Source organism: Lampetra planeri, chromosome 23 (genome assembly GCF_965212315.1).
Source record: "Lampetra planeri chromosome 23, kcLamPlan1.2.h2, whole genome shotgun sequence".
Classification (NCBI taxonomy): Eukaryota; Metazoa; Chordata; class Hyperoartia; order Petromyzontiformes; family Petromyzontidae; genus Lampetra; species Lampetra planeri.
In genome coordinates this window covers 4,931,050-4,944,616 of record NC_136129.1, presented here as the reverse complement: position 1 = coordinate 4,944,616, position 13,567 = coordinate 4,931,050, and the positions used below count along the sequence as shown (strand labels likewise).

Here is a 13,567-nt window from a genome sequence, read left to right as displayed (position 1 = left end):
TAGGCTGTTGAATTTAACTTCAGAACATTATCCGATTATAGTAAAGTATGGTTCGGAATAACTTCCTCGGAACAACATCTTCAGCGACACATCCGACAGAACTTTCATCTCAGTAGGGGGCCTCGGGCTCATAGAGCATCAGCCAATTCCACTGAATTGGAATCCGACACATTCTAAGACAGCACACATTAAACACAATCAACACTAATAGATGCACTTTCGACTACGACTGAGCTCTAGTCGATCACACAAAAGTTTAGAGAACGAGATATAAACACGGATGGACTCAAGCTTATTACTTTATTATTCATTATGGGCACCCTTAACGTCAATACTATATAGATATTTGATTATTACACAAAGGTAGGGCATTTAAAATGAGCTTAACGTTCGAGTAAGTTTGTATAAAATGTGTTCGGTATCTCGTTCTCAAAAAATGAGACCGCTAGGCGCTCATTGTAGAGACTGTGCATGTACATACTGGAGATATATCCAAGTAGAGTACATTTTTTTGTACAGCCGTATTTAAAAAAAAACGCAGATATTACAGCATGGAAAATATCTTTCCAAAAAAATGTAGTTCGTAACTCACTGAGTAACTTAAGTGAAAACGTATGTAAAGTAACTGACACCTATCTCAATGATTCAAGCACCAGCCAAAGAATGATTGCAGAGAGCATTTTGCTTGTTGCCGATTGGCTAGATGAATAACCTGGACCCACAATGCACCGCTCGTTACAGTGTTGTACGGTCTTGGGTCAAAGACAAGGATAGACACATGCATTGATCTCTCTTTGCCCCGCACAGCACATTTGGCATCACTGTTGACTTTGCCGATCTAGTGCTTCAGGTATTAGATAAAACAAATGTACAAAATCATTGCGGTGGTTTTTCGTGGCCAATCTATTCAACAGCATATGACCATCTTGCAAACGAGATATAAAGGGTGATCTATTTCTCGATCATCGTCAGCCTTAATCAATCCACTTCTTGATGAAGGCCTCCCCTAGTTTCCGCCACCACCTCACGATACCCCACCAAAGTCATAGGGATACATTTATTTCAAAGCCTCGACAAGCCTCCCACCAATCTCTACACACTTAATAAACAATCCACATACACGCAGTTTTCGTTGTGACCCGACAAGAAAAAAAAATGTAGTGTGGTTATACCAGTTGACACACCGGCGTCATGCAAATGTTCAATCTCGGCCAGTCCAACATACAAACGTCTCAACCAGCCACATTCTTCACAAGACCAGGGTCATTGGCAATCAGTGGGGGGCATCGATAAATGAATCAACCTGTACTATAGACCAGCAGAGTCAACGTGAAGAAATAAAGAAAATGTGCCCATAACAGACTATGTGGGCTCTAAATTGAGATGTTCCCTTCACCCTTGTTAAAGGTCAAGGTCACTTGGAACGAAAACAAAGACGGTTTTTTTCATCATCGTTTTTCTATTGCGATTCAATAAATCGAAAACATATTTTGCAGGATATCGCCGATCTCGAAAATCCGCCTCAACTATAGCCTCGGCTTTCCCCCGCGTCAAAAGACGTTCACACGTACTTGCTCTCGAACTTAAAAGTTGAAACCGACCTAAAGGGCAGACTGCAACTTCATAAAACTCTCTTAACTGAACTGTTTGCTTTGTGGAAAAGCGAATACATTTCAAAATAAATGTTACAAAGTTCATCATATATTGTATATGTTTCTTTTTATGTTTTTTTTTGCTTTCGGTGTTTCTATACACAAGCAAAACAAATGAAGATTAATTGAGGTCTCGTCTACCAGACTCTGAATGACTTGTGATGTTCGTCGAACAGACTCTGACCTTGGTCTCACAGACTGAATGACTGACCTTAGAACAAATTCATGCTGACGACCACTTCAATTGAACACACAATTAGTGGTAAACACTATGTTAACAAAACTGCTAACGTTGCCATATTCGATAGAATGCACGCGACTCATACAGTATGTAATTATGTTTACAGTGTAATAAAAATAAAACTTTACAGTTAAAGTACACAATGTACTTTACACTGTTACATTAAATGTAATACTCGCCGATGGGTTTTTAATGTACCGCGTCTTGTTCAGCATGATGTTCAAACAATGCATGGCACAACCCATTTGAGACCTACACATCGCAACTATAAAAAAACTAAGCATGAGTCAAATGTAATGCTGTTTTATAAATAGTTGAGTTCCATAACACTCCCCGACTTAGCACATAATCAGACCGAACTGAAGATGTAGACACCAAGGTGCACTACCACAGGCGGGACTGGCCACAGCAGACCGAGTTCTCTGTGGGGAGGAACAATCTCGAAAAACGACTCGCTTCTAAATCTTTTGTAGACATGTTTGTATTACTTTAGTATAAATACATGTTCATTTTTATTCATATGTTGTTTTTTTCTGACTTTATGTGAACGAAATTACACAAATTCGCCCGTTTTCTCATTGAAAATAGGTAAATTTCTAAATATCACTGTCCTAGTCACAAAAGCAAAGTTTGTGGGGAATAATATCTATTATCTATACTTTATAGGCATAAGCAATTACGAAATAACACTTACTACCCTGGAACAAAAATTGTGTTAATAGTGTTATTAGTATTGATATGCATGGCAATACATTCTTACGAATACGTCCCATGGGGGAGACTGATCCTTGCCATAGGAATATCGATTTTTTTCACTACTACTAAATGGACATTCGTGCATATGGCAATATGTTCAGCAGCTAAATCCCAATGTCGTATTTTACCTTAACTACAGTAGATAGGTCGATATGTAGTGATTTACCAATTTTGATATTCCATTTTTTGTCAATAACTAGTTCCTTCTTGATTTAAAGCTTTCGTGACTGCAGGAATCCATGCTTTCCCACCTGATGATGGACGCTTGTGTGTTGCGCCCGAAACGTCGTGATTTATTTTATTCTATACCTACGTGACTTTACCGAAAGAACCAAAGAGTATTACTAGTTCCTGTTAGTCTTTTATTTGTCTTGTATTCTCTCTAATCTGGTTTGACCTATTAGCTTGAAGATGGAGCTTACTTTCAGCCAGGTTTGTTTGGGTCAGCGGCCAATAGAAATGTCTTCACCCAGCACACCACATCCAGTATCCCTCTCGCTATGGCTGTGGATATTGCTCATCTGCCACCTAATCCAGTCTTCTATTAGTAACCCAGAAAATATTTGAGAAATTACGCTCTGCCTAAACGTACTTTAATTGTAAATAATAGATTGTACGATGCATGATTCAATTAATATATTGTGACCGTTTGAATATATTTTAACCAATGAATTGTTGCATGCTTGCTGTGTAGAATACCGTACTGTCGAAGAGTGTGGTGTAAGTAAAATAATATACATTGGTGGCATTACGCTATATGTTGCTTCATAGCATATAGGTGCAGCCCACGTCCATATATTTGGGTTTGCGTTACACCCTGCACAATGGCAGAAGGCAGACGTCACACTTTGTTCAATAGATGCTGTTCGCAATAAAATATGTCAAACCCACATCTTGGCATAACAAAAAAACCTCCAAATGTTCACAATGGGATATTACACGGTCATAAAATCCACGTCTCTTTTTTTCAGTTCTTAGAAACATTCACGGCACTGGTGTGTTTTCGGGTTCAACAGCGTGTTCGCCATGATGTCCGACATTTCGTTTCAGGTGCTGGGAGCTTGTACACGAACTGAATGAATGTTTGACGTATTGCTCCATGTGCTGGGAGTTTCTTCGTTTCCCGACATCATGTCGAACAACATGCAGTACAACCCAAAAACACATCAGGGGGCTATACAGCACAAGCAGAAAAACTTAAGTAGCAGTAAAGTTTATACAAATATTTTGATGTTGGCACCAAACGTAATGTTTTGGCACAGTTTTCACGAGGTGAAGAAAATTAACACTTAACGTGAAGGAAAATATATATTTTATTTTGCAGCCCCAGTTAGAGATCTCAATGTAATCTCAGACTGAAAATAAGTCACAAAAAGCCACGCCAACTTGCAAATTGATGCTGCGTCAGCACTCGCTTTCCCCTTAAAGTAGCATTTCAAGCACGTGAAACCTTTGAGCTTCAGCAACTAAAGCATATCTGATCTGAAAAATAAATTAATAGCAATTAAATCTGTCCCGATTACTTATTTGCTACCCCTAGAAGGAAATGGACTTGATGTTCATAAAGTATTTACAAAAATCCTTTTCTTTTTTTCTATATATATATTTTTTATTGCTCGTGAAACATTAACAATTAAAAACCCCCCTGGTGTATAAATTAAAAGACCAACGCAACACACATTTCAAACTTGCGTTGTCTTTCACACGCAATTGTATGTACATATATTTACATAATTTAAAATGAAATAAATGTGCAACATTTTTTGTTTACAGTTATAACTTGGTGTATTTTTGTTTTGATGATAATTTATAGAATATTCGTGGTTGTTTTTGTCCCCCCCCCCCCCCCATCTTTTTGGCTTAATCAACTTTCATCTTGAGTTGTGGCATGCCGATCGTGCTATGCTAATGGAGGCACGGGGATAAGAAACGTCCATTGTGGTGATTCTCACAGGCGGCAGACCCTTAGATCCTTGTGTTCGGGAACTGCCCCAGGAGAATCCGCCATCTCACTGTGTATCTTGTCTAGCACTTTGAAACTGGCTTCTCTAGGAGAGGGGTTGGTTGGTCTACAGGCTGGCGGGCCTAGCGTAACCTTATTAATGATTACAGTAAATAAAATAGAGTGTTCTTTCAGTCAGCTCAACTCTACCGCGCAAAAGAAGCAACACAACGTAAAAGTTAGACTTCTCTGGCGCAGAATTTTTTTTCACGTAGTTAGTAAACATCAAGTAAATTGCATGCAACATATTGGCACCGTTCAATTTAAGTGTACTTAAGTGTTCACCCCATCCCCAGCCCTCACGTTCACAATCTCTGGCCAGATTACATAATGCAAATCTGGCCCTTATGGAAATACACTTGGAAAGGCTTACTACTGAGATTTCCCATGCATTCAGCCAAAACCAATCAATAAATAAAGCATGCTGTCCACCTCGCCCATGGTGAAACCCTCACCTAGGCCTTGGAATTAAATAAATTGATTCATTGAAAGGTTTGTTAAGGCATTTGCTCACCGAAAATGCCTTTTACCGGTCACTTATGCACCATGAAATGTCTCGCCCTCAGGCCTAAATCGATAGGAATTAAACAAAAAATACTCAACTTCACATTACGAAGGCCTCGCTGACCTGGGCTTGCACAGCAGCAGTGCTGCAGCCTAAACATTGCTGAAGACACCGTTAAGACTGTAGAGAGAGAACACAGCTTTTCTGGTGAGAAAGGCAGGGAAGAAAAATCGCCCTTGACTCCCTTCAGCACTGTCACTGCAGCTCACAGGAAAACTAAAATATCTGTACAAGTGAAGATAATATTTTTTTTTTATCACATTTTCATTGCCGTTTTTCTGCCATAAGATTCAGCACGGCCACACTTTCAGCATTTTAGCAAGGCTGGTGAAAACTACAGGGTGCTTGGCACATTTCAAGCCCTGTGGTATTGTGGAGATTATTTCTCTCTCCAGATTGCTTCAATGTATTTATCCTCAGTGTGTTTAATAATATAATATATGTGTGCATTGTACTGGCGTGCACATGCATATTTTATTTTCCAAGTTGGTAGAGATGTTCGTCAACTGGAGAAGGTGATTATGGGAAACTCAGAGGCTGCATCTGCTCTCCGACTCATCAAACTGAAGATACAAAGTCTAAAAAAGTCCATTTTAAAAACCACTAAAAGCCAAAAAGGCAATGATGCCCATATTTTATGCGTTTGTGTAAATGTCATTTTTACTCCGTGTCCCTAAATCATTACCTCTCTTAAGCTGCCTCTCAGCCGGCCCTACCTTTCAAAACACTGAGCATCATGGAGTTGCATGCACATCCGTGAGCAGCAAGCAAGCAGCTAGGTTCGGCTTGTACTGCTCATCACATAAAGGCTATGAAACAACTTACTGAGCCACCCATCAAGCGTCTCACTGTTCAGCACCGTGGAAAAGATCGCTCTAACTCAACCTCCTGAAGCAACAAATGAAAGTGAGGAAATCCCTCGACCAAGTCTTCTTTCTTTAAAGCGACTCCGATGTCAGAGAAGAGAAGGAGACACTCGTTAATCATAGCAACCCACCGCCCCGCCACCGTACAACTTGGCCCAAAAAAAAAAGATGCAAGCCGCATTACTGTGCTCAAGAGTGGTCTAATGGTCGGTTAGATGATGGGCTGTGGAATGTTCCCTGCTTATCGTTAAAAACAGTGAAGTAAACACACACACACACACCCTCCTGCCCGGCTTCAAGGCCCGTTCAGGTTAAGCCCTTGTATTTCTTTTTACGCAAAGTTCTCCCTGCTCAGCCTAAAGATTTGCCGAGCATACAGAACTCTTTAAGGATCTCACATTATCTCGAGAAGGGGAGGTCCCACAGGCCTCTTTGTTAACAACTAGGTGTCCCCTTGTTATATCTTTGGACCCCGCGACTGGCCCACACTAAAGTTCATCCTGAGAACGCGTCATTCACCCCAAATCAAACAGGCTCCAGCATTGAGGAGGGAGCATTGTTATGACTCCCCACACACGCCCATCTGCCCACACATCTTTTTACAAACGCAGCTCACGTCTGCGCACCTACCCCACGTCCCGCGGCCAAAATATCGCTCTCCCGTCACCCGCCGTCGCCGGCCTACTACGGCTCCGACAAGGAGGAGCCGGCGGTCGAGGAGGCCCTGGTGGAGTTGAGGAGGGACTTGTAGAGCACCGAGTTGATAAAGCGCGGGTAGGAGTCCCGGTGCATGAGCGTGTAGATTTGCAGCTGCGCGTCGTCGAAGGTGTGCGGTGTGGGCTCCAGCATGTTTCTGTTGATGACTTCTCGCACCCGCGAGTCCAGGCTCACCTGCGCGGCACGGCCCCCCAATGCCATACGATCTCACGGACGTCCGCCACGAATGTTTATGGGTCAATGGAGGGGGGGGGGGCGAAGACGCAGCCTTTGTTACATGGATGGAATGGCGTGTTAAGCATGGGGATGCTGATGGGTTTCATGATGGCTCTTGTAAGGTAAATGGAACAACAGATGTTGTACGCGACGACGTTAATGGGTTAGTGCGTTTGATAGTTGCATTTGTTAGGTGAATATAATGGTTGAGATATTAAACATGGAGCTGTTAATGGGTTGATAATTTTAATGATGATTTCTATTTAGCACAAGACACAAGAAGAAGTTGAAATTAGGCACACAATATAATGCCTTCGAAACGTCGTGATTTTTATTTTTATTTTATTTTTTATTTTACTTTTATTAATTTTAATTTTTTACCTACGTGACTTTACCGAAAAAATCTAAGAATATGAATCCTTGCAGTCACGAAAGCTTCAAATCTAGAAATAATGTAGATGTTTTCCCGAAAAAAAGTTCAGATGTTGAAGCATTGACATTAAAGATGATGGCCTCCATCAATCAAGCAGTGTAAGATATGTTCAACGCAGACGACGAAGAAAAGTTGTTAGTTTGCTGATGATGCTTGGAACAAGAGTATGGTCATGAATTTATGATCGTTGTTGCCACTTTCTTTGGACAAACTATGTACAGTAGATGTGTTCATTACAAGGTATGGAATGTGGAGGTGTTGAATAATTGATTATGCAGGCATCCAGTAGGCATGTCGTGGAGTTTGCTTTAACGATTAAAAAAAGAGTGGAGATGCTCTAGGATGGGGATGTTTATTCAGCAAAATATGGAGTAGAATCATTTTAACTGAGATGTTGGAACGATTACTGGTCAAGATTTTGACCTCCATTAGACCTGATGCTGCCGTTTATTAGACACACAAAGGAGATATTTCACCGAAATATGTTGGAACATGAAGTTGTTCATGAGGTTACCGACTTTAATTCGCCAGAATATGAAGCTGTATTAATCGCAGGCAGAATGGTGCAAACCCCAGACAGGGCAGTGATGAGTGTTCAAGGAATGATGAGCATAATTGCAGCCACTGTCAAACAACAGTATGCAGCGTGTTACCTGGGTGAATGCTGTTGGACTAGGGACTAACATATTGTTGAACTATTTGATCAATCATCATTAGCCATGATCAGTCCACTGCTTGATGAAGCCGTCACCGTATCTCACAATCCTGCAATGTATTAATCCACCTAACCCTACACACAAGCTGGTTCCATCACTCCCTTTCCTCATCTCCAAGGCTTTCTGTCCTGCCCAAACAACTTTCTTTTCTTAAAAGTTTGAATGCTCCCATCTACATCTTGCTGTCTCAGTGTAATTCCAAATGTGCAACATCTCCAAGCTTTGTCGCACAGATTTCTTCAGCGGGTGCATGGGAATGGAATGCATAGATGGACACAGATGAATGCAGAAGGCATGGACTCTGACCTCCTTGGGAGACAGGATGGAGATGTAGTCTTCGTAGATGTTCCTGGCGCGTTCCTCGATGGCAGCGGGATCGCTTTCGTGTGTCAGCTCCTCGCACGACAGCCAGAAGAGCAGGTTCTCCTCGCTGAATTCGGAGCGCAGGAACTCGCGGAAGACTCGCCGTCCAGCCGCCGAGCGCATGAGCCGGTCGAACGAGCGGCCCCAGGCACGCACCTCCTCGGGAGACGGAGCACTGTTGACAAATCAAATCATCAGTATATTTGCTATCTGTGCCATTATTATAGCACCCAAGGCTGTCACTAAGTATTGTCCCGCGGTAGTTAATGCTTGTGTAATAAAAGACTTCGTCACACACTGCTGGTCTCCGTTGCTCTTTATTCAATTTCTTCCTCGCACCCTGCTGGTCCCGACAGCGGACCAGCGTCTCCTCGCGCGCGCCCCGCACGCGCTTCCTCGTCAGTCTTTCCGCTTCTCCACTCTGCACACCACTGGCCGACGGTGTGCCGAAGCCCCTTCAGCCACGTGGCTGATGGCGCGGATTCCCTCCGGCCACCCAATATGGTCCACCTTCGTGACTCTCCCAACTGACCTCGAGCCCTTCTGGGCTCCCACCTATATCCCCTTCACCACGTGATCCTGTCTCCTCCCCTTCCGGACCTTCAGATCCGGCCTTCCCATAGCGCCCTGCTGGCTCCACCCCCATTCACCTCACTTCCGATTGGACCCGAGGTGAACGGCGGGCCCTCTCATATGCCCCCATACTGGGCTCCGCCCCCCAATACCCCGGGCCGTATGATTGGCCCAGAGCCCACCAGCGAACCCCGTTTACGCTCGCATTACACTTGTATGTGGCTTTACCCAATTAAGTAACTTGCAAATTTGGACCGTGATGCTGGCACACATGGCCTATTATTTTTTTGGATAAGTTCATGGGATCTACAGGCGGTCCTTGGAACTGCGTCAGGTTTACTTTCCTAAAAAAAAGGTGCCGTAACTCGAAACGGCGTAAGTCGAGACAGATTTTCCTAGAGAAACAATTCTACAATCGGGGGTTACGTTCCTGACCGAGAGTCTGATATGCAACTTTTATTGATACGAATACAAATAGCATATTGAATCAATCATATATGAAGTACAATAATAGTGTTTATGACGGTTTTTACCTTGATTCTTCATAATTCCTGGATTATTTGGATTGAATACAGAAATCGCCTTTCTACTACATATGCTTTTCAACACCATCACTAGAGCACGAAGCGTTCCTTTTATCAGCCGTTTTAAAGGATGAAATCAATAAAAATGCTAAATAATCATGAAGAATTCACAGAGAGTTTTAGCACTGGAGCGAGTCGATGAGCCGACGGACTGAGCGAAAAACTGCGCAGAACCGGTGCCTGAGTCAGTGTCGTGCGTAAATGTGAGTCCGACCACCGTGGGTAATAAACGCTGGTGTGGCAATTGGCGACCTGCCGTAAGTGCAGATTGACATAAGTCAAACCGACTTAAGTCGATGATCGCCTGCACTGTGAAGTAGATGGTGCGCACTTTTGGTTAATATACCCACAGTATTAGCCAGGGCAACCGCTTGGCTTGAACGGCAAACCTGTGAAACAAATGGTAAATGTGCTACTATTTATATCATCGCCTTGTCGAGTGAAAATAAGTAAGAAAAAATATGCATATTCACAGGTTATGTAATGCTTTCCAAAATGCAAATTTCCTCGAGAGTATTTAATTAACACTACAGAAGCCAACCAGTATCTGTCAGGGCAAAATGTGTTTCTCTATTTGCCAATAGTCCTTATTGCTGCGGTTTGTGACTCCAAATTTTGGAAAACTCTTTCAACACTGACCAGTTTTCGGTAGGGAAAGTGAGAAATGTTGTCATATAGGATCATCTTCGCGGGTTATTTTGTACCCCCTGCCCCATGTAGTATAACTGTACCAGGAGTGGATAGGATTGGTGTTAGGTTTAGAGTTAGGCTTGACCGTACAATATAACCTGATCTATCCATATACCCCGCAGCTCATGGTCAAACGAACCCAACAGCAACTGGGGCCCTGATTGTCTGTCTGCATACGTGTGTTTACGTAGCGAGTACAACCCCGCGGCTCCCACCTCTCGCCAGGGCTGGGGATGCTCTCCAGTTTTGTGTCCCGCGATGTACGCCGCCCCACATCCTCTTCCTCTCGGTTCCGGATGGCAAGGCTGCATGGTGCACGCATACACACACACGTGTAGATGTGGGGCCGTACGGTGAGGACATGCACGAGTGCGTATATTTGATGGTGAAATGGGTGTTAATGGTGAAGCGGTGATGGCCATGGTGGTGGTGGTTGTGGCAAAGCGGTTGATAGCAGTGAAGTGCATGATGATGGTAAGGTGGCTGATGATGGTAAAGCAGATGTGATGGTGAAGTTGATAGCGAGGAAGGGGAACGGTACATGGAACTAATGAATGCTCCAGAAAATGATTGAAAGTCATTCAACAGAATGCAGGACGTAACTGAGTTAAAACAATAGGAACGGAATGTTAGAAACTTCATCTCTTTCTTGTTTGATAATTCATTCCAATTTAATTAATAAAATGTGTGTTCTTCGAAATGTTTTTATTTATTCATCCACTCCACTCTGTGCAAGGTGTCAGTTTATTTTTTTATCAGGCAGTTTGTTTATCATGCACAGTTTAATATATCATGTATGTACATATTCTGAACCCCTGCTTGTAGTCAGTGATGTTCACTGATGGATTGTTAAGGAGCATTCCAATAATTCAAGCGGGGTTTCAACGAACACTCCAGATAACATCCTGAGGATATCATAATAGAACATAAGCACTGTTTGGAACGAGCAGCACAGACCGGGACTTTTTTTGTCAATCGTCCCCCATCTCTGGTTGGTAGCGATGATGGTGGCGATGCGAATAGACACGAATTCCAGGACGACGGCATGGACTATGGAAGATGAAGTGGATGATGGCGATGGCAGTGATGGTACCATGAGCAGCTGCAGCAGCAGCACCAGCAGAAGCAGCAGGTGTTAGTGGCTCCTTGTTGGGGGGCTCCTCGATGGACGGTCCTGCTGCCACGGGCGGTTGCGCGTGTGTCCGGTGACCCCTCTCTGGTGCCGGTGGTAGTTGTGGCGGTGGTGGTGGTGGTGGTGGTGGCGGTAGCGGTGGTGGTGGTGGTGGATGTGGCGGCAGTGAGCCCTCCAACGGAGGATTGCCTCTTGCGCATGTCCAGCCCTCTCGCGTCTCTTCTGCTGGTTCAAGATAACAGCAGCATCATCATCGTTAGCATTGTCACGTGACACGCTAAGGCGTAAGACCTTTAGGTCACATGGCCACATTGGGAAACTCCAAGAGTAGAGCGTTTGACACGTCACCAGGCGGTGGTTTAGTAGTGCGTGCTTGAGACCGGATATACACTAGGTAGAGAGACGGTTTTCGTTACCGAAGGATAGTGCTTGTTGCTCCCGAAGTTGTTTGATAAAGACTTAAATTGCTTAATAAAGCCTACTTTTTACGAGACATTCTGAGTGTAATCTCCTTAAACTATTTCATTATAATTAACGTGCTGAGGAAGAAAGTAAAATAGACAAACGCGCTGAAAATCAGAACCTCATTGGAGGAGGTACAACCAGTACACAGACAGCTCCTCCTGATCAATCCACTTTTGGATAAGGGCCTCCCCACGCAGGTCGCGAGTGTTATTTGATCATTCTTCGTGCTGGTGAGCGCAGGCGGGTGAGGGTGGGGAGAACAGTCCAGTCGTGTCCAATAAATCGTGTTGCTCTGCAGACCGCAACAGCAACGACAGCGCAGCAGCCTATAACACCTGTGCTGTGCATGGTGGTCGCTGCTCCACGAATTATCCAGTCAAACGTGCCTCGTTTCCGAGGTCTCACGAGATCAAGTGCACTCTAGTTGATTTCGTCAGAGGCAAACTAGATTACTGCAGCACAAACTGATTTGACTAAGTCGTTGATGTAAAGGCATTTGCAACCGGTCATTTCGCAAAAGAGTAACCAAGCACCATGGAACCCCCTTGAGGGAGATAGCTTAAATGGTAAACGCCGAGTAAACGTGGAACGTTGGACCAGCTTTGCGTCAACATTCGTCCAACGGTTCGAACCATATGCCAATGTTTGCTCAACGTGGCAAAGTTTACTGGGCTTCATGGTTATAACAGTTGCCTTCAACTGATTTATATTATAATCTTGGACGGAGGGCTATGTGCCTACTTGTAGTTCCACCACGGCACAACTTTGTTGGAACTTTCAGCATCCATATTCTTTGGTTCGTTCGGTGAAGTCACGTAGATAGAAAAAATAACAATACATCACAACACAAGCAATCATCTTCCTCCTGAAGACGATAACCTCCTGAAGACGATCGCTTGTGTTGTGATCGAAACGTCGCAGTTTTTATTTTATTTACTTTTTTTCCATCTACGTGACTTTACAGAAATAACCAAAGAATATGAATTCCTGCTGTCACGAAAGTTTTAAGTCAAAATTTCAGCACCCATTGTGTGAACAGCTCCCCACACACGCCCCACACAACACGTGCGTCAGAAGCCTTTCATATATAGTAGGTCCTGTATTGAGAGAGTGTGCAGCCGGAATGGGCTGTAGGGTTCATTTGGCAAAGAAGCAGGGTTATCTCAAGTCGTGGAAACATGAGCTCAATTCCCACTAGGGTCAACCTAGTTCCCTCATTATCATCACTAGCAGCAGCAGCATAATCGTTCTTCTGTGACAGACAAAATTATCACCGACGGAGAAGGGTGCACATATTAATACAAGAATGGTTGTTTCCGTTTGTATCGAACTATCCTGGCCATCGGAACTTGGTATGTTAGTCTGTACCTAAAAGCTCAACGACGGAGCACTGGCCAACACGCATTGGGAGATGGATGTATGAGACTCGATATTTTCGCACAATGTGTCAGTTTATGCTCTCCTGCAGTGCAATGTCCACCGTGTTGAATACATAAGGACACAGTGAGGTTAGCCTTTCATGCATTCAATGTATAACATATATACATCAAAATGTTAACATAGTACACGCACAGTTACGTAAAAAAATTTTTTGTA

The 13,567-nt window shown here is 43.5% G+C and overlaps 1 protein-coding gene across 1 annotated transcript; it reads right to left on the bottom strand.

Moving 5' to 3' along the window:
- Positions 1-3,989: 3,989 nt before the first annotated feature.
- LOC144726514 (regulator of G-protein signaling 20-like) lies at positions 3,990-11,706 on the bottom strand. Its single transcript, XM_078605310.1, has 4 exons — positions 11,468-11,706; positions 10,590-10,679; positions 8,471-8,702; positions 3,990-6,973 (listed from the first exon to the last, which is right to left on the bottom strand). Exons 1-4 carry the CDS (start codon positions 11,704-11,706, stop codon positions 6,767-6,769), a joined length of 768 nt encoding a protein of 255 aa, XP_078461436.1. The 3' UTR covers positions 3,990-6,766.
- Between the last annotated feature and the right edge of the window lie 1,861 nt (positions 11,707-13,567).